Source organism: Ascaphus truei, chromosome 8 (genome assembly GCF_040206685.1).
Source record: "Ascaphus truei isolate aAscTru1 chromosome 8, aAscTru1.hap1, whole genome shotgun sequence".
NCBI lineage: Eukaryota > Metazoa > Chordata > Amphibia > Anura > Ascaphidae > Ascaphus > Ascaphus truei.
In genome coordinates, this window is record NC_134490.1 from 20446844 (window position 1) to 20468226 (window position 21383).

General features: G+C 44.2%; 1 protein-coding gene across 8 annotated transcripts in view; it reads left to right on the plus strand.

Annotated features, from left to right (window-relative positions):
- The window catches only part of SEC31B (SEC31 homolog B, COPII component), a 67364-nt gene that overhangs the window by 31584 nt on the left and 14397 nt on the right, over positions 1 to 21383 (plus strand). For 6 of the 8 annotated variants that reach the window (XM_075610736.1, XM_075610742.1, XM_075610740.1 and 3 more), the window contains exons 16-22: positions 692 to 818; positions 2219 to 2364; positions 6493 to 6666; positions 7596 to 7763; positions 10066 to 10258; positions 16318 to 16656; positions 20054 to 20092. In XM_075610736.1, the coding sequence (XP_075466851.1) occupies positions 692 to 818; positions 2219 to 2364; positions 6493 to 6666; positions 7596 to 7763; positions 10066 to 10258; positions 16318 to 16656; positions 20054 to 20092 (1186 nt within the window). The remainder of the gene's footprint in view (positions 1 to 691; positions 819 to 2218; positions 2365 to 6492; positions 6667 to 7595; positions 7764 to 10065; positions 10259 to 16317; positions 16657 to 20053; positions 20093 to 21383) is intronic. The other 2 variants (XM_075610743.1, XM_075610744.1) reach the window with 1 other exon arrangement.

Consider the following 21383-nt stretch of genomic DNA (forward strand, 5'->3'; position numbering starts at 1 on the left):
CCCTTAAGCACCAGAGGGGTTAAAATACCTAATCTCTCATGACATTATCATGACACTTTATTTGAATTGTTTTGCAGTAAAATGTGTATTTTATCTGGCGCACTAGGCAGTTGGCGGCAAGGATTTCAAAACATTAGGAGGAATCCAAGCGTTGTTTTTAATACAGGTTTAAAGCACGGGGTCTCCAGAGCTGAACCCCATTCATTTCTGCTCTGGGGACCCCCTGCTTCTGAAGGTCTTTACCCCTGCAGTGGGTGCCGGTATCACCTGCATTTTTCAGCTTCCTTGTCAAGGGCCAATAGGAAGCCGCACCGGATGACGTCACAGCTTTCTATTGGCCCACGGGGACCGGGAACTTTGAAAGCAGCCATATAGTGAACCCTGGAGTGGCTACTGGCAACGGTCTACAGATGTAAGTATCTCCGGAAGCAGGGAGTCCCCGGAGCTGAAATATATGGGTTTCGGCTCTGGAGACCCATTGCTTCATTTTGGTATTTAAAAAAATTAAATAAAATGTAAAATTGACTTGAGGTCGTGTTCTAGTAAGGGGGCCTTAAAGTGGGTTAAGTGCAAGAAACTGTAAGAGACCTGTTGTATAATGTTTAATAACTGTGTGGTAATCACATGGCTCTGTTGAGGGATGGATTTGTTTCCTGTGCATCACTGACACACTCCTATCGCCTTTTCCCAGCTTCTCTGCTCTGTGGTTCAGCACAAGTGGAGGGACATAGTGTACAGCTGTAACTTGCAGAACTGGAAAGAGGCCATGGCGATCCTGCTGACTTACTCCAAGCCTGAGGAATTTTCTGAGCTTTGTGGTATGGTGCTTGTTCAGACGTTCTGTGCAATGAAAAGTCTGCAACCCACTTTCCCCATTATCGCTTAGCATGCAATACTTCCACTGCAGCCAGGGATTCTGGGAAAGAACATTGCAAATGAGCACACAGTGTCACCTTTTGCTTCATGTTAACATGGAGCCCTATAAGCTTATGCCTGCTACATCACACAGCTTTTCAGTACAGCCTGGGTTAAAGAAGTGCAGAGCCAGTAAACACACTCTCAGACAGCTGTTTCGAGCTTTTGGGTCTCATCAGTGTGATGCTGGTTATACTGGCTCTGCAATGTGATCCTGAAATAGGTTCCAACCACACATTATACGTTATGATGGGTAAAAAAAAGTGACAGAAACCCTCCACCGTACAGTGGAATAGAAAGTGTGTGTGTGTCTGTGTGTGTCTGTGTGTGTCTGTGTGTGTCTGTGTGTGTCTGTGTGTCTCTCTCTCATATTCCGGGCCTAATTTAGAAATACACCTTTTTAGAATGAAACGCCTATTAAAAATGGTAGCCCACATGGGACATCACAATGCTCTCACAAAGTATGCTGCAAAGTTGCACTGTACATTCATTTAAAAATAAGAAATACCACTGTACAATATATAGCAATTGGCTTCTCCCAGTCGCCCCTATTCAATATGGAAGAACTGAGCTCCATGCAGATCAGTGGGACTAAAACCTTTCCGAGACGTGTCGCTGGCTTCTCATACTTTTGAATAGGGATGAATTTGAGATCTCTCTGTAAATTCAGATATACATATTGAACTGAGATTGTTGTTGGACTTGGGACAGAGGCATTGGTTTAGATTTTAATGATATCCCATGAAGACTGAACTTTTTGTTGATTTCTGGGACAGCCTGGTTACATAGTTTGTTTGGTTTGTGTTGTTGGATTATAAAAAATGAATGGAGTTCTATCTAAAGCATTTTCTGAGTCAGAATTTCAGCTCCGGGAGTCCCCTACATCTAGAGATACTTACCTCCGTAGGGGGTGCCGGTATCTGCAGCCTAAAGGCATTGTGTGCCTAAAAAGAATAGCAGCTGAAATGTCCCACGACATGTGGGCCAATAGGAAGCTGTGATGTCATTCCTTGTGGCTTTCTATTGGCTCGCGTGACCGGGACATTTAAACTGAAAGAGATACCGGCATCCCCTACGGAGTTTTGTATCTCGTGAAGCTGGGGGTCCCTGGAGCTGAAATTCACACATTTCAGCCCTGGGGACCCCCCTACTTCAATCCTGTAATAATAATAAAAAATTAAACTCATATTGCAGCTTTACATAGTTCGGTTGGTTTGTATTGTATCATAAGAAATGAACGATATTGTGTTTTTAAGCATTTTGAGTCAGACATACCAGCACTCATTGGTATTTTGCCTCCCAGATGTCCTTGGATCGCGCTTGGAGTCGGAGGGAGATAGAAAGCTGTCCTCTCAGGCTTGCCTTTGTTACATATCCTCCGGGAATGTGGACAGGTTGGCAGAGTGCTTGGTGAGAACGCACGAGACCTCAACACCGCTTGCACTGCAGGTAAAGTAATAATAACCTGCGCCCAAGGCAGAACGATGTTGGTATTGCCATCAGAAGATCCCATTCAGCTGTTATGGACTAGTGAGATCATGCACAATAAAAATGGGGCCGACCCCAGCATCTAATTAGGAAGTGGGCAAACCTTTCTCATCAACTGTCCATTTATTCATTGGTTCACCAGAATGACGTTGCTGTCGGTCATTTTTATGTCCCAAAGATGCTGGGAAATCATGGTCTACAGCAGATAAGTTGGGAACTTCCCAGTCGTAAGATTAGTGCAGTTCGGTTCCAAGGGATATCCGGTTCAGGTTGGCACTAAAACCTGTATACAGAGGAAAGAAAAAGGAACCCAGTCTTCCAGCACTCACAACAAATGTATAGTTTTAATATTAAAATACTTTATTAATAACCATGAATAAAAAATTGGGTGTTAAAACAAGATTAAATAGTATGATTCAGCAGCACGTGACTGTATCATTGATAACCCACCTATGGCTAGGTGGGTAGATATTGAATAAGCAGATCCCTAATAGATACTAGGGATCAATTGCTATAGTAATAGCTGCCTAAAGATATAGGGAAGAAGCCTTAGAGAGCCCACTTGAATAATAGTCTCAATGTGGATGTATCAGGGCGTACAATACGCACTAAATTGACACACTAAAGGTATATACATAAGCACACTGTGGCATAATATGCGGTAGGTATGACCTGTATGGTATCTGCCCCTGGATGATGGTGCACTCGTGGCTACATAAACTCACTAGCGCTGTCAAGGCAAGATACTTGCCAGGTCTATAGTTGTGACCGGTGTAGCCCACACTACAGGAGATGAGTGCAGACTGGTATGGCAGATACTAATGTAAGGTATAGGATTATTGGCATAGCTGAGGCATAGGATAGGGCCACTAAAACACCTGTACTGCAGTTGGTGTTATGAAAAAAGACACCGTATGTATAAGTGTAAATACAAAAGTGTTTCAAAAAGTGGCAAATACCAATATAGGCACACCCTCACTTCTATCAGTGAAAGTATCAGTGGTATCTATCTATCTGTGCCGGCCTGTGCACTGGACTCTGTAACCAACAGGTACACGCTGTTTTATGTGCTAAATGCAGACACCCAGCACACGTAGGCAATTCACCCTTAAAGTAACAGGGTGGTTAGGTGCGTAAAAGGGGGTAGCATGGAAGCAACCACCACACTGTTTCAGTGGTAGAACACAAGTCAGCGCTGACAAGTGAGGCTGTTATAGGGAACTAACAGCTTAGCTCACTGAGATGCTATTCAGCAGGTAACAGAGAACGCCTTAAATGCACATTGAGAATGCCAGTGTTGACAACTGTAAATCGAGTGTGGTATACAGGAGGTAAGTAAATGGGGTTAGGTCAATGGAGCCCATATACACCCCATCCCCCCTCGATACAGAGCTTGTTTATACCAAATACCAGGTAGGAAAGGAGCCGGTCTAGCTACTAATCGCATAGTCACCTATATCAGCGCTGATATGCTCGAGGACATGCCCCCTACGTGCCCTGAAGAAGCGTTTTACACGTGAAACGCGCGCGTCGGCCACTTACCTCCTGCACACGCGGGAAGCTTTTCATTTGAATGTAGCGGTGTATGGATATTGATCCACGCTAATATACAAGCAGCTTCCCTCGGTGTGTGTTTTAACTTTGGATCGGGCTTTACTATCCTATCGCGGGATCCTCCAGCCTTGAGGGGTCATTGAGCAGCTCACTTTAAGTAAGGCATGTCCTCGAGCATATCAACGCTGATATATCAAAGATCAGCGCTGATATAGGTGACTATGCGATTAGTAGCTAGACCGGCTCCTTTCCTACCTGGTATTTGGTATAAACAAGCTCTGTATCGAGGGGGGGTGGGGTGTATATGGGCTCCATTGACCTAACCCCATTTACTTACCTCCTGTATATCACACTCGATTTACAGTTGTCAACACTGGCATTCTCAATGTGCATTTAAGGCGTTCTCTGTTACCTGCTGAATAGCATCTCAGTGAGCTAAGCTGTTAGTTCCCTATAACAGCCTCACTTGTCAGCGCTGACTTGTGTTCTACCACTGAAACAGTGTGGTGGTTGCTTCAATGCTACCCCCTTTTGCGCACCTAACCACCCTGTTACTTTAAGGGTGAATTGCCTACGTGTGCTGGGTGTCTGCATTTAGCACATAAAACAGCGTGTACCTGTTGGTTACAGAGTCCAGTGCACTGGCCGGCACAGATCGATAGATACCACTGATACTTTCACTGATAGAAGTGAGGGTGTGCCTATATTGGTATTTGCCACTTTTTGAAACACTTTTGTATTTACACTTATACATACGGTGTTTTTTTTCATAACACCAACTGCAGTACAGGTGTTTTAGTGGCCCTATCCTATGCCTCAGCTATGCCAATAATCCTATACCTTACCTTAGTATCTGCCATACCAGTCTGCACTCATGTCCTGTAGTGTGGGCTACACAGGTCACTACTATAGACCTGGCAAGTATCTTGCCTTGACAGCGCTAGTGAGTTTATGTAGCCACGAGTGCACCATCATCCAGGGGCAGATACCATACAGGTCATACCTACCGCATATTATGCCACAGTGTGCTTATGTATATACCTTTATTGTGTCAATTTAGTGTGTATTGTACGCCCTGATACATCCACATTGAGACTATTATTCAAGTGGGCTCTCTAAGGCTTCTTCCCTATATCTTTAGGCAGCTATTACTATAGCAATTGATCCCTAGTATCTATTAGGGATCTGCTTATTCAATATCTACCCACCTAGCCATAGGTGGGCTATCAATGATACAGTCACATGCTGCTGAATCATACTATTTAATCTTGTTTTAACACCCAATTTTTTATTCATGGTTATTAATAAAGTATTTTAATATTACAACTATACATTTGTTGTGACTGAGTGCTGGAAGACTGGGTTCCTTTTTCTTTCCTCTGTATACAATTACGTCTCCATCCAGTCAGCACCTCACCGTGGTTTAACACTAGCTGTGCGGGTTTTCTTTACATGTAGCATGGCACTAGAACCTAAAATGAATTGGACAAGAAGGGCAGACTTTGGGGGGTGAGGAGGGGAGGGAAGTGTTCATCTCGCTGCAAAAAGAGTCTTCTGCATATTGCAGAGCAGTCCTCTGACCACACAAGGCGTTACTTGTAAACTATTCTGTAGGTTGCTTTTGAAAACGTTTGAATGTAACGTATTTGGGGATGTGACTCCTATCCCCCAATATTAGTTTTGAGCATGAAGCACTTCCTGATGTATTATTCCCTGTATTGTGCCGTGTATGTAGTTTCTGTAGATCGCGGTGTATTGGGGTAAGCTCACACATGACCCGCATTACCATTGGTAACTTTGTCACGTTATATGTTCATTGTAAGCTCTCACGAGCATGGACCTCATTACCTCCGGTATCTGTTTGCGCTCGTCTGTCCTTACTTGGTATGTAATTTATATCACTCTGTTCCCCCTCTTCTACGACACAGCGGAATATGTTTGCGCTTTAAAAATAGACTATAATATATAAATAATACAATACTCCTACAGATACATGAACCACCTTCGCGGTGTCATAAAGCAGTAAGAAGTATACATTCAGACACTGTTTCGTGGTGCCGCTTTATGCCACACATGTTTCTAAGAAGCTCACAAAACCGGAGCACTTTCACAAATATCCAGCACGGTATATGAAATCAAATCATATCACATGCGTCCAACCTCGGTGCTGCAACTGAGGACCAACACATTGCTGGGCATTTGAGAATAAACTGAGACCGTTTAACACACGCTACTCGCTTAAAACAATGATAGATGTTGGGCCATACTTGCTAAGCAGTCTTCTGCTATCCAATGCTGGAAGACGCCTTGTAGTTCATTGAAGTCAATGTAAGGCGTCTTCCAGTGCCGGAAAGGGTCTAAGGCTTAGCATCACTTAGTAAATCTAGGCCGATATCTCAGATTACAGACACATTAAAGAGTGAATCGCTGCAATATCTATATTTGTCACACGCATTTCATACTAAGGATCAGCATGCTGGGGAGGAGCTTATGGCACTATTCTGTCTGAGGTATATCCCTGTATTGTGCCCGTAGGATCTGGTAGAGAAAACTATGGTGCTGCGCAAGTCAATCGAGCTACTGCGTGGGACCGCATTGCCACCACAGGGCCCTGTATTGGCTGAGAAGGTCGCCCAGTATGCCAATCTCTTGGCCTCACAGGGGAACCTAGCTGCTGCCATGAGCTACCTACCAGATGACTCGAATGAGGTATGTTGGTGTTTCACCCATCCGTTCTATACGGGTAAAACCCTTACACTCCGTCTGAATCCCCATTGCAGTGCAGAATAAACCAATTATGTAGGAAACCCTACCTCTACAATAACGTTGTTTTGTTTTTGTTGATGACCTGTTTTCGTTTGTTGAACCGCGTTTATTTCCACTCCGGGGAATGCCTGCTTCCTATACAATTAAAAATTAAAAAAACACGTATGGGGAACTGCCCCTTTCCAAGCAATGACCACGATTTTAAGGGTACGTATTCTCTGCTGCAGTCAGTATATTATCAGATGGTCAACTTGTGACCTAACTTTGAATGCGCATGAAACGTAATCGCAAAAGAATTTAAAAACAAAATGAATTTTACAGTTGCATTATTTAATCTTCTCAAAAATCCGCATAGCAATTCTTTTCATGTGATTAATAAGCCGTGTTACGAATCTCACTGAAATGTGGCACGCGCTTGAAAATGCAGAATAAGGTTTTAGTATTTAATTTTTTTAAAACATTCATTTTTGGGGTACTGAAAATAAGGGGATGGGTACGTAAATAAATGGAAGGGTATGGGGGAGATTGGGGGGTGCACACGTATCTTTATTTGCAGCACAAATGGTATAACGAGTGATCGTTGCCGTTGAACACTCCTTTTTAACATATTTAATATATAGTACAGTCTCGCATCTATCCCTGCCGCTCTCGTCGCATACAACCATGGCTCCCAGACTGCCATGAATCTCTCCAAGGAGTTATTAGAAATTGCTGTCATTTTAGTTTTTAGTATATTTAACGGTTAATGGGTGTGCTGTGGGTATATTCCTTTTCGGATACGTCCCGACGTTGGGCTTCGTTGTAGTAACTTTGCAATTCCTTCGTTGACATCGCACTCCGAGTTTGAACTTCTTTCTGAACATCCTTTTAAGAACTCAGTCCGTCAGATGCGGGATCGTCTGCTGAACGCTCAGGGAGAGGCTGTGACGGGTCCGTCCCATCCACACGCCTCCCGAGTACCAAGCACACAGCCGTCTCCCACTTCAAAGGCCAGCAACAAAGCACCTGAAGGATTACACCATAAAGGAGGCACCAGGCAGGTACGGTTTTTAATCCCAGCAAGAACTGCAACTGTTTGGCTGCCTGTTCGCTATATGCATGTCATTTCCAATACATTATTTACTTGTAATTCTGCTACACGTTGCCTGACACTGGTTGAATTGCTTTGAAAACAAAACCAATAACACTACAGAGTATTCCAATTAAACAAAGTATGGTCTGTCTGTCTGCCTGCGTGTCTGTCTGTCTGCCTGCGTGTCTGTCTGTCTGCCTGCGTGTCTGTCTGTCTGCCTGTCTGCCTGCGTGTCTGCCTGCGTGTCTGTCTGCCTGCGTGTCTGTCTGCCTGCGTGTCTGTCTGCCTGTCTGCCTGTCTGCCTGCGTGTCTGTCTGTCTGCGTGTGTCTGCCTGCGTGTGTGCCTGTCTGCCTGTCTGTGTATCTCTGTGTCTATATATCTCCTTCTCCATAAAAAAAAAAGATTTTTAATCATGTATTGGTTTACAAAATATATTCACCTTGAAGTAAAGGGGCCCTGTATAATGTAATAGTGCTGCTTAGTAAATTTGCCCTTACGTTTGAAGTCCGTTCTTGTTGGTGTGTTACAAATGTATCACCATCTATAACAAATCTGTACGTCTCCTGGACAGATCGGGCTATTCGCACTTTGTTATACACTTTGAATGCTGAACATTTGACATTAGTTTGGCTGTATTTTATATACAGGTAATCGTTATAAACATGGTGTATATTTAGCAGGCTGCATTATCTGATTGGAGATGTTGTTGGCTATTGTAACAGAAGGTGGCAGTACTGAGCTAGATACTACTGAAACAGTCAACATATTCTTTTAATGCAAGGGTGCACAAACTTTTAGAGCTGCGCCCCGACCTTCTTCCCCCCAGTGCTTGCGCCCCCCTTGCCTCTTTTTCCAGCGTCAAGTGACTCTGCGGGGTCATGTGACATCATGTCACATGACCCCCGCTGCGTCATTCGATGCCGCGTTGCTACGGCGACGCGTCAAAACAGCCGTCTGAATCACGGTAAGTTGAGGATCCTCCCGCATTTAATTTCAATGCCTTGGGGAAGAGCGCGGGGCCTCTGTAACCGCCACTCCCCCTAGTTTGCGCACCGTACTTTAATGGATAATTACAACGTTTATTTTCACTCCGTGTAACAAGTTGTAATATTTTACTGTACAGGGAAATGTAAAAATAATCAGATATACATGTGCATCCTCTGACTATTGTCTGTGTCTGTCTGTGTCTGTCTGTGTCTGTCTGTGTGTGTCTGTGTGTGTCTGTGTCTGTCTGTCTGTGTCTGTCTGTCTGTGTCTGTCTGTGTCTGTCTGTCTGTGTCTGTGTGTCTGTGTCTGTCTGTGTCTGTGTCTGTCTGTGTCTGTGTCTGTCTGTGTCTGTGTCTGTCTGTGTCTGTGTCTGTCTGTGTCTGTCTGTGTCTGTCTGTCTGTGTCTGTGTGTGTCTGTGTGTGTCTGTGTGTGTCTGTGTGTGTCTGTGTGTGTCTGTGTGTGTCTGTGTGTGTCTGTGTGTGTCTGTCTGTGTCTGTCTGTGTCTGTCTGTGTCTGTGTGTGTCTGTGTGTGTCTGTGTGTGTCTGTGTGTGTCTGTGTCTGCACATACATATGTATATATTTTGTATCAAAATAAGGTTAGCTGTCATGGTTTGAATCCTCTCGAACACTCCCAAAGGGGGTGCACTATAGGATTTATTGCAATATCTCTAAGAAAGTCAGCCACTGGGTCTTGTACCTGGTTCGTTATGTATCTGGCATGTGACATCATACTGGTGACTTAATGAGTCAGATAGCTACAAAGTTTGCACAGAAAGCAGACAAAGAAAGAGGAAATTAGTTGGCACTTGAAGAGAAAGTAAGAATGCTGGAGAAGGATAGAGAGGTGGAAAGAAGTGGGGTCATCTCAAGGTATTAAAGGAAAAGTGATGGGAGAGGGATGAGGTCAGATTGTTAGAATTCCCAAGGTGTGTGTGTGTGTGTGCGCGTGTGCGCGTGTGTGCGTGTGTGTGTGCGTGTGTGTGTGTGTGTGTGTGTGTGTGATTATACACCATTAGTGCACATCTCACTTGGAACAGGCAGCTATGGTACTGCTAGCAAATGTGAGACTTTCACCCAGCAGTAGATTAGTGGGTAAATATAAATGTGTTTTTTTTTTTTTTTTCCTGGTAAAATATTATATAAATAAAAAGTACTTTTAGATATCTGTATTTTTAGAAACACCAGAATCTGACACAGGCGGCCACCTGGTGCGACCAGTTACTAGCCTCCTGTTCATCATAAACATCACATGACCCGTGGCTTGTGTCCTCACTTTTTAGGCGTTGTCCCAGCCACCAGCTCGAACTGGAATCCATCCGCCGGTGCCATCAACATTCACTCCTCAGCCAATGCCCACTTCAGTGGGGCACCCTCCAACCGTCCCATTCCAGGCCCCCCCTGGACCTCCTCCAAATGCTTACCCCAGACCTGGAGCTTGGCAGCCGTACCCAGCACCACAGCTGCCTGTTCCAGGTGAGTGTTGTGAGGGAACTTCGTTGAGTACAGGAAACTTAATTGGGTGGGAAAAAGGAAGGTAGCTAAGGCACGTTCTATAGTGCCGGGCGCGTGCTACGCCGTGCGCGCGGATTTTTAGTTGGCCTTTCTATAGATGTGCCGCGCATGCGCACGGCAGGAAGAGGGGAGCCGACAGGCAGCGGCAAAGATGAAGAAATTCATCTTTTTGCGCCGCTGCGTGCGTTTGTGCGTGCGTTTGTGCGTGCGTAAAATAAATGCACACAAAAAAAAAATTATTAAACTTCCCGATTTTTAATTAAAAAATATCTTACTTACACAACACATACACGCATATACACACACATACACACATATACATTACCTGCAGCTCCCGGCACTATATACACGGAAAGCATGCGGCGCGTTCGCATAGGAACGCACGGCCGCATGCTGTATAGAACGGCCCTAAGGGGGGAACTTGTTTACTCTACTGGGAAGTCTGGCCTTTCATCTGAAGAAGCTGTTGTATTTGTCATTGGTTTTCTAATGCAGGGATGCGAAAACTGGGGGGCGCGAGATTCGCTGGGGAGGGCGCGACGGTTACAGAGGCCCCACTCTTTATCCCAAAGCATTTAAATTAAATGCCAGGGAGCGTGCGCCAGTCCTCTAACTCGCTTACCTGATCTCCAGCGACTTCTGGTCGATGCGTGGCCGTGGCTACGCGGTGTCAAATGACGTTGCAAGAAAACGCCGGCGATCTGGTAAGGGGGGGGCGCGAGCAGACAGGGGGCTCAGACTAAAAACTTTGCGCACCACTGTTATAATGTAATGTCACGCTTACCCTAGTGATCGATATTACATCCTAGGAATAGAATATGTTGAACACCACTACCCATCCCTGATGTCTTAATATAGGGGAATCCAACTCCATTCTTCAGGAGCTACCAACAGGTCAGGTTTTCAAGATATCCCTGCTTCAGCACAGGTGGTTCAATCCGTTGCGCAGTCTTCGATTGAGCCACTGATTGAGCAACCTGTGCTGAAGCGGGGATATCCTGAACATGACCTGTTGGTGGCCCTTGAGGACTGGAGTTGGCCTTCCCTGACTTAATACCTTCCGAATATCAGATACTCGTAGAGAAAGGACTGTGTTCTTACTGGGAGTAAGAAGCTACACCATCAACGTGTCAGATACTAGAGTGGATTGCGGGTTGTTGACACTTTAAATCGGCAGTCCCACTCCGTAAGGGAATAAAAAAAAACAGCTCCTCCCAAGTTTCAACTTGGTTGTAACCGAACATAGAAAAACCTTTTTGAAATGCTTATTTCTAGCAGTTTTAAAATGCAGGATTCTTTCAGATGTCACCAACACTGATTCACGTTGCTGAGCGGATACCCTTAAATTCTGATTTGTATGTATACTTGTAGAGCGGCTAAATGTCTCCAATAAGCAATGCACCTTTTATTATGTCATTCTCATGTTTGCCTTTGTGGTTAGCATAGACACTGATTTCAGAAATGCCCTATAACCAGAACGTTCTGCTGTTGGTCTGCTGCAGGAGGGTTGTCACTTTGTGTCTGGGGTTCATTTAGATCGGTGAAAGGCTGGTGGCTGGTGGGTGGAGATCTGGTCTCATCTCAAGTGCTTAATCCCCCCCAACAGTTGCCAAACACACCAGTGGCTGTGGGAGTTTTCTACTGGTCCTTGACGCTGTTTTGTTCGAATACAATTGTCCAGTGTTGGCTCTTTGTGGCCTGGGCTTGAGAAGGGGCCTGAGATAGAATGGCAGGAGGGAAATCAGTGTCTCCCTACCTCTGACTTTGCGGCTATTGATCGGTATGTTACTGAGCCGGCTTAGCATGCGTTTGGTGCTCAGGTCTGCTTGACTTTTTCAGAAAGATGCTATTTTGTTGCCTTTTACCATTAACCCCATCCCTGCCAGTTGCCGGTCGCTTTGGCAGGGATTAAGTTCTCCGTTTTTAATTTTTTTATTATTAGTTTTTTTTTTTAGTGCCCGGATTTAGTCGTTCTCTTTCCAGACCCAAATTGTTGACATGAGAAATAATACCTGAACATTAAAAAAAAACCAGAAAATAAGGCCTCCTGTGAGTTAATATGAACGGAGTTCTGCTCCGTGGGGCTGAGGTGGTGGCTTTTACGTTTCATTCCTAGTTTTGGGAAAGGCCTTCTATTGAAAGTAAATCTGCCGCACTGCATAGAGATACTGTGTATTTTTTAATAAGCATAGAAATTAAAGTGGCCTCAGTCCTCACTGTTCTATAGAAATTGATGGCGGATAATAAACCCGTGGCCCACCTCGTCTGCCCAAGCTCCGATTCATGTTGGATTCTCTCAGATTTAGCATATGTCTCTCGCAAGGATATTTAAAATCCCTTGTTGTATTGCCATCTACCACCACTGGTGGTGCGCTGTTCCATGAATCCACCACTCAGTGTGAAGAAGTACTAGCTCGCCTTTCACCTGCGCCTGCCACACAGCATTTTTGGCAGAATGGGACCTTTTGGCGCGTCCATCTCGGCGCAGCCAATCGGTAAACGGCATTTATCCGCCGCCGATCAGCCGCAGGGGAAAGGTCGCCGGCGGCCATTTCACCGCAAAAGTAAGTGGTTGGAGGGATTAATGTGTATTTGGGGTTAATTCAAGGGGGTTTTAGGGTAAGGGGTTAATGGCTTAGTGTAAGGGGTTAAGGTTAGAGACTTGTCTTCGCGGTGAAAAGGCTGATGGCTAGTTTTACCCTTCTGCGGATCGGCGGTGGCTAAATGCCGGCTGCTAATTGGCTGCAGCGAGATTGGCCGCGCCAAAAAGTCCTAGACCAAGTTTCAGCGCATGGCCTCTTGTTCTAACACCTCTCTCTCTGCAATATGCTTCCTTCCTGTAGCTTGTTTAAACCCTTGAAATATTGTAATGTTTCTTTGCTATTCCTCATTCCTCTGCAGAAATATGGATTTTTATTACACTTACTGCCTCAACTGCACATTAATATTAGCCCGTCCCAATTGTTACTCATTTTAGCTGCCTCATCAGGAGGTAGAGCCATCCTTGCTGAGGTTTGGACCTGTGAATATTGTCTTTACAGGGGTTTTTAGACCGTAGAGCCATGCAGGTATAGTTATAAGAGCATGTTACCGTTCAGTTTTTTTTTTTACTAAAACAGGCCGTGTACCTTTTTTTAAGTAGTTTGATTTCTATAAATTCCTTTACTTAAAGGATGATTTTGGCCATGTAATAGTGTGCTGCAGAGACTTACTGTCGCTAAAGGCGATAAGATGGGTGTGGGTATTAGTCTAGTGTCCTGTTATATTGTATGCGTTTGTACAATTATAAGTGGGAGCTCTGTTAGTTTCTCAACAACATACATTACATACCTGCAGTCTGTATGTTTAGTACCAGAGGTACAAGGAGAGTTAACCAAAATCACACATCCCATATACAGGCATACCCCGCTTTAAGGACACTCACTTTAAGTACACTCGCGAGTAAGTACATATAGCCCAATAGTCAAACGGCAGCTCACGCATGCGCCTGGCAGCACGTCCTGAACAGCAAAGTTGAACTCCCTACCTGCACCGAAGCTGTGCACAAGCGGGGAGACTATAGAGCCTGTTACAAATGCCTTATTTACATCAGTTATGCACGTATATGATGATTGCAGTACAGTACATGCATCGATAAGTGGAAAAAAGGCAGTGCTTCACTTTAAGTACATTTTCGCTTTACATACATGCTCCGGTCCCATTGCGTACGTTAATGCGGGGTATGCCTGTAATTTGTTTCCCCTGGTAATGTTTGGTTCTATTTTAACAGGGTTTTTTTTCTTCTGTGTCCCACAGTAACACAGATTTGTTAGGACCTGCAAATTTGGTTATACCTTGACGTCGGTATGCAGGCTTATGACGCTTTGGCCAAAGGGTTTAACTAAATAACCAAGTAAATATTATTATTGAAGTACAGTATTTAAACTTTATACTTATTACCATATATGTTTTGTCAATTGGATGTAGCATTGGGCACCCCCTGTCTTTTGGTGTCCCACAGTAACACAGATTTGTGGCATAGCAACCTGTCCCTCTTGGTAGTATAGAAACCTTCAGAGGGGACTAAAACGGGTCTTTCCACTTTTTCCTGGTCAGAGGTTTTTTTTTGCGAAGTCCAGTGTCTGTGAATAGTGCACATCTGCGCAAACCTCTTGTAAGTGATGGGAAGTAGACAGATAGGTCTGTAGTTATTGAGGTCTTTCTTTCCACTCTTATTGATGAGGATGACTATGGCATTGCTCTATTGTTCTGGAATCATCATGTTCTTTAAGCAGCATGTAAAAAATGTGGCAAGGATTTTCTCTACTTCTCTACTTTCAAGATTTCAGTTGTAGATTCATGTACCCCGGGGGACTATCCACTCTTCATGGTTTTTAATGCCTTTGCTGTATATAGCGCTCTTAATCTATTATAAGGCCCCCTCAGACTTCTCTTGTACATGAACAATTCCTCCTCTCGGGTAGAGCAAAAAGTGCACTCCTAGTTTTAATTCAAAATTAATCCTAGAATTCAAATCCCATAAATAATTCCAATGTCAAATTGAGTAGATCCAGCCACCCCCCTCCCTCCCCCCCCCATTTCCACGTACTCCACATATCTTAGAAAGAGAAGGGAAAGATGGTGCAGCATATCCAAGCTCAAGGTGAAATAGTTTAAAACTTAATCTTTTAGGCTCCCCAAAAGTGAGTGGTGGCCATCATTTATTTCGACCCTAGTGGGCTTGGGTTACAGATCTAAAGGCTAGAAGAACCACTTTGGGAGCTTCCATTTGGAGAAGGACATGCGGATCTGGCAAGAGGAAAGTTGATGCTATGAATTGTGAGGCAGGATAGAGGAGGAAGGTATTTCCCATCATGTTATTAACACTCCTTCAGGTTCATAAAACCTCTACCTACAAAGCATATAATGGAGCTTAGCATATCTTCCAAAATTGGTGTCAACGTAAGTCACAGATAATATTGGCATACAATAAATATTGGATTTTTTGCAAGCCGGTTTTGCTGAATATCTAAGGCCAAATTCCATCATAGTTCAGTTTGCGGCTTACAGCGCCTTTTTATAGAGAACTCTCGTGGTCTTCCAGCCCTTAATGAGAAGGTTCACTAAAGCCATCATGAAAAGCAAGCTTCACAGAAATGGGCAACTCTTAAAAAGGGCATTTTTAGTGGCCATTAAATCGGGAAGAAGTGGCCGAATCCCAATCTTTTTCTGCCATATTGCCCAAGAATATTTTCCATCAGGAGAAAGTGATATTGGTGACAGCACTGGAAATTCTAGTCCATCTTCTATCTCAATTCAGATTTTCTTCCTCCTTTTTGCTCAAAAGGAAAAATGATATTCTTTGCACTTGGTGCGTTCTCTACATATTGATTTTAGCAAAATCTTCAACTTGACGGAAATCTGGCTGTTTTAGGGACAAATAGCATCCACACATTATATTGACTGAAAACCGTGGTCCCAGAAGCCTGCAAAATGCCAGGGTGGGAATAAACTCCTCATTCCACGAGGTCAGCCTCAACGTCTTGAGATGAAAAAGCAGAGTCTCTTCCATCCAATATATGTAGAGAAGCTATTTTGACTGAGGTACATTACAAACTAGATGTGGTATCTTCAGCGAAAGAAACTTTTAGGAGGAAGGTGCTGTAAACTATTTAATCTCCCTCCCACGTTTTTATTCTGCAGGATATCCCACGAGTGTGTGCTACCATTGGGGACACAAGAAACAGAGTTGTTTTTGCTGGTACTTTCCTTTCTTCTAGTTCTGTCACTGCAGTACACACACACACGTCTCCACCAATTGTGGCGGTAAATTTGTTCTTATCTATCTCGCGGTTCTGTTTTATTGCGCACAACGACGTTGACCAGAAGGGCCAATTGTAGTCCCTCATCCAAAGTTCAAAGCCTTCTGTCCTACCTAGTGGGAGGATCTGTAATCCCTCAGACGTGTGCCGATGTGACTAGACAAAAGGAGACTATTGGTAAGTGTCTATTTAACTACTCATGTTCTCTTGTACTTACAGCATTTGGGCACCCTCAACATTTTAACCAGCCAGGTGTTCAGGTCCCAGGCTCAGCTGCTTTTCCTACTCCATCCTCCATGATGGGACACATGTCCCCCACTGGTCCTATGAATGTACCTGGACATGCTGCTCCTGGGCCAACCTTCTGTCCTCAAGCCTTTATCCCTTCATCACAACCCTCCCCTGCTCAGTCTGCTGCGAGATCACTTCCAGCTATGGGTCAGCCTCCCACACCTACCTCCATGATGACATCTCAGCCTCCTTTCAACTACCCGATGGGTATGGGCTTTCACCATGGGGGACCTGGTGCTCCCACTAGCCTACCACCACCTCCAACAGGTAAGTGCAACCACCAAGTTACTAATAGCATCCATGTTACCCCTCCATTGCCAGACAAGTTAACAGAGATAATTTTGAAGCACGTGAAACTCCCAGAACCAGAACAGTGTGTTCCTTTTGCGCAAGTAAGCACCGCTTTGAAACAGATTTACAGGCTCACGTCAAGGCAGGGAACACACACAGCCTTTACCCAGGCTGTATGAATGCAGGTAACCCAATGACACGGCACACAGGACTGTGTTACAGGAAGACGGGGAGAAAATCACATTTTAAATGCACAAGGAGCCATTCAGAGGGCGGGGGTGGAGGGAGTTACCTAGCAACATGCAAGCATACAAATTAGCATGGGTGGAACAAGACAACTAACAATGAAATAGACAGACGTACAAAACTCGACACCCATAACAACCATTGGAACTGGATTTATGGCTTAAAGAGATCCACACAAAAAATATATCTCTCATGATCACATATTACTGTCTACTTTTTATCAGTGATTAACCAGCAGCCTGTGCTCACCATAGTAGTAACCCTTCGGTGCACAGGACGGTTTAATGCAGAAATTCCTTAATCAATTAACCCTTGCCTAAATGGCAATTGAAGAGCATAATATCGCAGAAATACACTCGCGGTCCAAGTCTCGTCAGCGTGAGTATTTGCAGATAAAGGTGTCATCCATCATACAATTGTGTTAGTAGTTAATCCACCTCCGTCCTGTTAACCCCATCATGATCCGGAGCGTCTAATCTAAGTGGGTTGCATAAACCGCTCATATGCAGCCTAGTAGACTAGATGCTCTGGATCTTTATGTGAGGTAACCCCTGAAGAAGGTCCCAATGGGAACCGAAACGTCGGCTCCTTTGTGTTACAGGTCAATAAACACCCCCTATTTTTGCATATATTCATATGTCTGGTGCAGATAATTAGACCTTTCTGGTCTTTGCTTTAATATATATGTAACCCCTCTCCTTACCCGGCTCAAAAGGAGGGAATTGCACAGGAGAATATAGGTGTGGAAGTGCAGATGGTATGCACTGGACTCTTTCTTTACCTGGATCTCAGGGCAGGTGTCCGGCAGGCTGGGTTTGTAAGTTCAGGTAGTTGTAGATGGTTGATAGAGGGCGCCAGAGACTTTTATGCAACAAAACAGGTTTTATTAACAGTAGACAGGACAGGGTTTATCACAGCACTCATTCCTGGATTCACACACTTGTTCAGGAAGGCCCACATGGCTTGTGTCATCCTTAAGATGTACCTCCATCAGAGGGAGGGAGGAACACACTGTATACTAACGATGGACCTAATACTTGTGGGGCACATATCCCTATTATAGAAAACAAAGGGTGACATTATTCGCTCCCATAGATTCCACATTAGACATACATATAGTGAGACCCCCTCCTTCTACCCTGTCATTGGGATCATCCTGGGGTCAGAGGCCCAACCCACGATACCTCCATCTTTATAGGCCATGGTGACATAATCCATCACCATGGTAACCAGGGAGGTGCACTAGGTCTTCAACCCATGCCCACCCTGACAGAGTGGGCACCTTCTGGAAGGTGGGCAGAGCCAGACTGGCAGTTGCTGAACTGCAACATTTACTCAAATACTTCTAGCCTACTTCAGGGGAGCGCAAAGTTTTGCTGCTGCAGAGTCATGTGATGTCACATCCCGTGACCAACGGCGTCATGACCCCGCCGCATTGCCATGGCGACGCGTCACCGCGTCTGAATCATAGTACGTTTATTGTTGCAGAGGCCTCATGGAATCCCCCGGCATTTAATTTAATCTGCAACTGCCCGCGCCCCCCCATAGACATCTCCCGCCCCCCAGTTTGCGCACCCCTGGCCTACTTTAATAACAGAAGTAACCCTCTGTCTCCCAACTAGAGAGCCCATATATATAACATGCTCCTGTTTCGGAAGTAAGAGGAGTGTAGGAAGCTCCTGATATTTGCTTTTTGAAACTCCAACAAATATATATTTTTTTACTTCTGTGCTGAATGTAAGAAGTTGTTAATCAAAGTTGCACTTGACTCAGACTTTTATTCAGAAAGGATTAACTGATTTATTTATTTTTTGCTGCAAAGAAACAAAAATAAATGAGTCAGTATTTTATCTACCCTGCTTTAATAGCCAAGAAACGTATTTTCCTATAAAAACTCCCCAAATTTACTTACGGACGCAAATGTACCGTCATGTGCGATACAAACGGTGTTTCTTAGTGGCATGTTAATGGCACTTTGTTTTTAGCTTGGTAGAATGTAACATTAATGTGCCCACTATACCAAGCCTAGAACTGTAAGATGCCAGGCTCACCACCATTTTTCCACCATCGAAGGTACCCTGCAGGAGGACAAAACGTAGAATGGATCATGGACTGTGCCAGGTTTTTTAAGTGTATCTAACCTGCGAGGCAATGGTAGTTTTGGCGCACTCTACGGCCTTGTCCCCCCTGCTTGCGGCTGTGTGCGCTATGGCGTGGACAAGATACGGCCCTCTCAGGGGCCAGCCCCAGTCACTACCTGCGCACGCCTGCAGAAAGCGCGATTCGCGACCACCTTTCCCAAAAGACAAGATTTTTGTATTTTGGCGCAATGGCCAGGTCGCGGCGGCGGTTCAACCAATGAGGGTGACCCAGCCGTGTGAAGTCATGGCCAAGCCTCCCTTTGGGCGGAGTGGCGCCTCATGGCGTGTGAAGTCATGGCCAAGCCTCCCGAGGGCCCCCCTCCTGTCCACTGCCCCCCCTCCTGTCCACTGCATCCCCCTCCTGTCCACTGCCCCCCCCTCCTGTCCACTGCCCCCCCCCTTCCTGTCCACTGCCCCCCCTTCCTGTCCTGCCTAAATCTTGTCTTTGCTCCCCCTGCTCTTCTCTGGACATGCGACCCCTACACCAGCAGTGTGCAAACACCCTGCGCCTGCTACCTCCTCGGTCGCGCCCTCCTCGTCTCTAATGATGCGTCGAATGACTCTGATGTCACGTGACCTGCGGCGTCATTTGACGTCATGTCTCCATGGTAACGGGCCCCCACCCCCCCAATAAAGTCTCGCGGCTGAAACTGGTGCACGCGCCACCAGACGCTCCGACGCACGCATGCAGTGACTGGGGCTGTAGCCTTAGGGGAGTCCAGTTTAGACGGACACTTCTATCCCTGGTTAAAAATAAAAGATTGTAGAAAATGAATATGAATTTATAGACCTAAAAATGACTCTGCTTCCTTTCTCTTTCAGCACCTCACAAACGTTTTGGTCCAAGCAAATGGATCTTTAGTCGGCATCCTACCTAATTTTTAGATTGTCCCACATTTTAAAGAGCTGTATAGTATAGCTGAAGTTGGGTCATTGTCAGACCATAGTGTAGCTAAATGCTCTGTGCCTGCCTCTTTATTTTTCAGGATTTTTCCCATGGCTTGAAAACCGCCAAGATCCGGCAGGTAGAGAAAGCAAAAACAAAAGACTGCTTCGTAGCAGGAATGCGTTAGGTGTTTTTTTGCTTCTGACACTGCGTGATGTGTGCGTATTGGAATTAACTTCACAATCCCTGGTAGCACCCAGAAAATAAGATTTGGGGCTCTTCTGCTATCTGACTTTAATGTCCCTTTAAAGCTGCAGTTCAAGCTGCTGTTTAAAAAACCCCATATATATATATATAATGAAAAAAACTATATATATATATATATATATATATATATATATATATATATATATATATATATATATATATATATATATATATATATGTATATATATATATATATGTATATATATATATATATATATGTATATATATATGTATATATATATATATATGTATATGTGTGTGTATATATATATATATATGTGTGTGTATATATATATATATATATATATATATGTGTATATATATGTGTGTATATATGTATATATATATATATATATATATATAGTTTTTTTCATTCAATATGTGCATCAATACAATCTGCACACTGACCAGTGATTACCTAAGTTGCTGATCGATCCGTTCTCTTGTAATCGCTGAAATTTGGCTGGGGGTTCATTAAATGCATCTTGGGTAATCTTCTGCTGCACTGACAGCCAAAGTTCTGTGAGGAAGATCATGTGACCAGGCAGGCACTAGGTTCAATGCTAGAGAGGGCAGGGTTCAAAAAGGTGATGCTGTTTCAGAAGGGGATGTGACTTTGTATATGATTGCTATTGGAACAAAAATGTCTGTTCCCTTATAATACATGTAGGATATGGCTCAGACTGCAGCTTTAACCCCCTGCTGTAGGGTTGAGTAATAAGAGACATTGATGGCCAGTCCTTTGTCCAAAAGATTTGCAGACTTGACCGCAAGTAAAGTAGAAAGACATTAATCGGTCGGTGGATATAAATACAAATATCCTGGGGTGTAATATATGAGGGAGTGATCTTGAGTTATTCTAGATCAAGGACTAGAAAAGCGTGCACTTAAATAAAATAATAAGCCCCCTGCTGTTTGCAATTTAATTTGAATTGATGAGGTTCTGGGAGATTAAGTAACGGCCACAAAAACATGAGGGGCTAATGCTCATGTTCAGGCTGGGTTATCCTAAAATTATGTATATTTCTAATTCCTCTTGATATACTGCCAGTAAGTTTCAGCAATACTATATGTAGGTTTTAACGAGTTGGGATTTCGCACAATCGGTGAAATTTCCGGCGTGTAACCGTTCATAATACATCATTGTAATGCACTATTTGGAA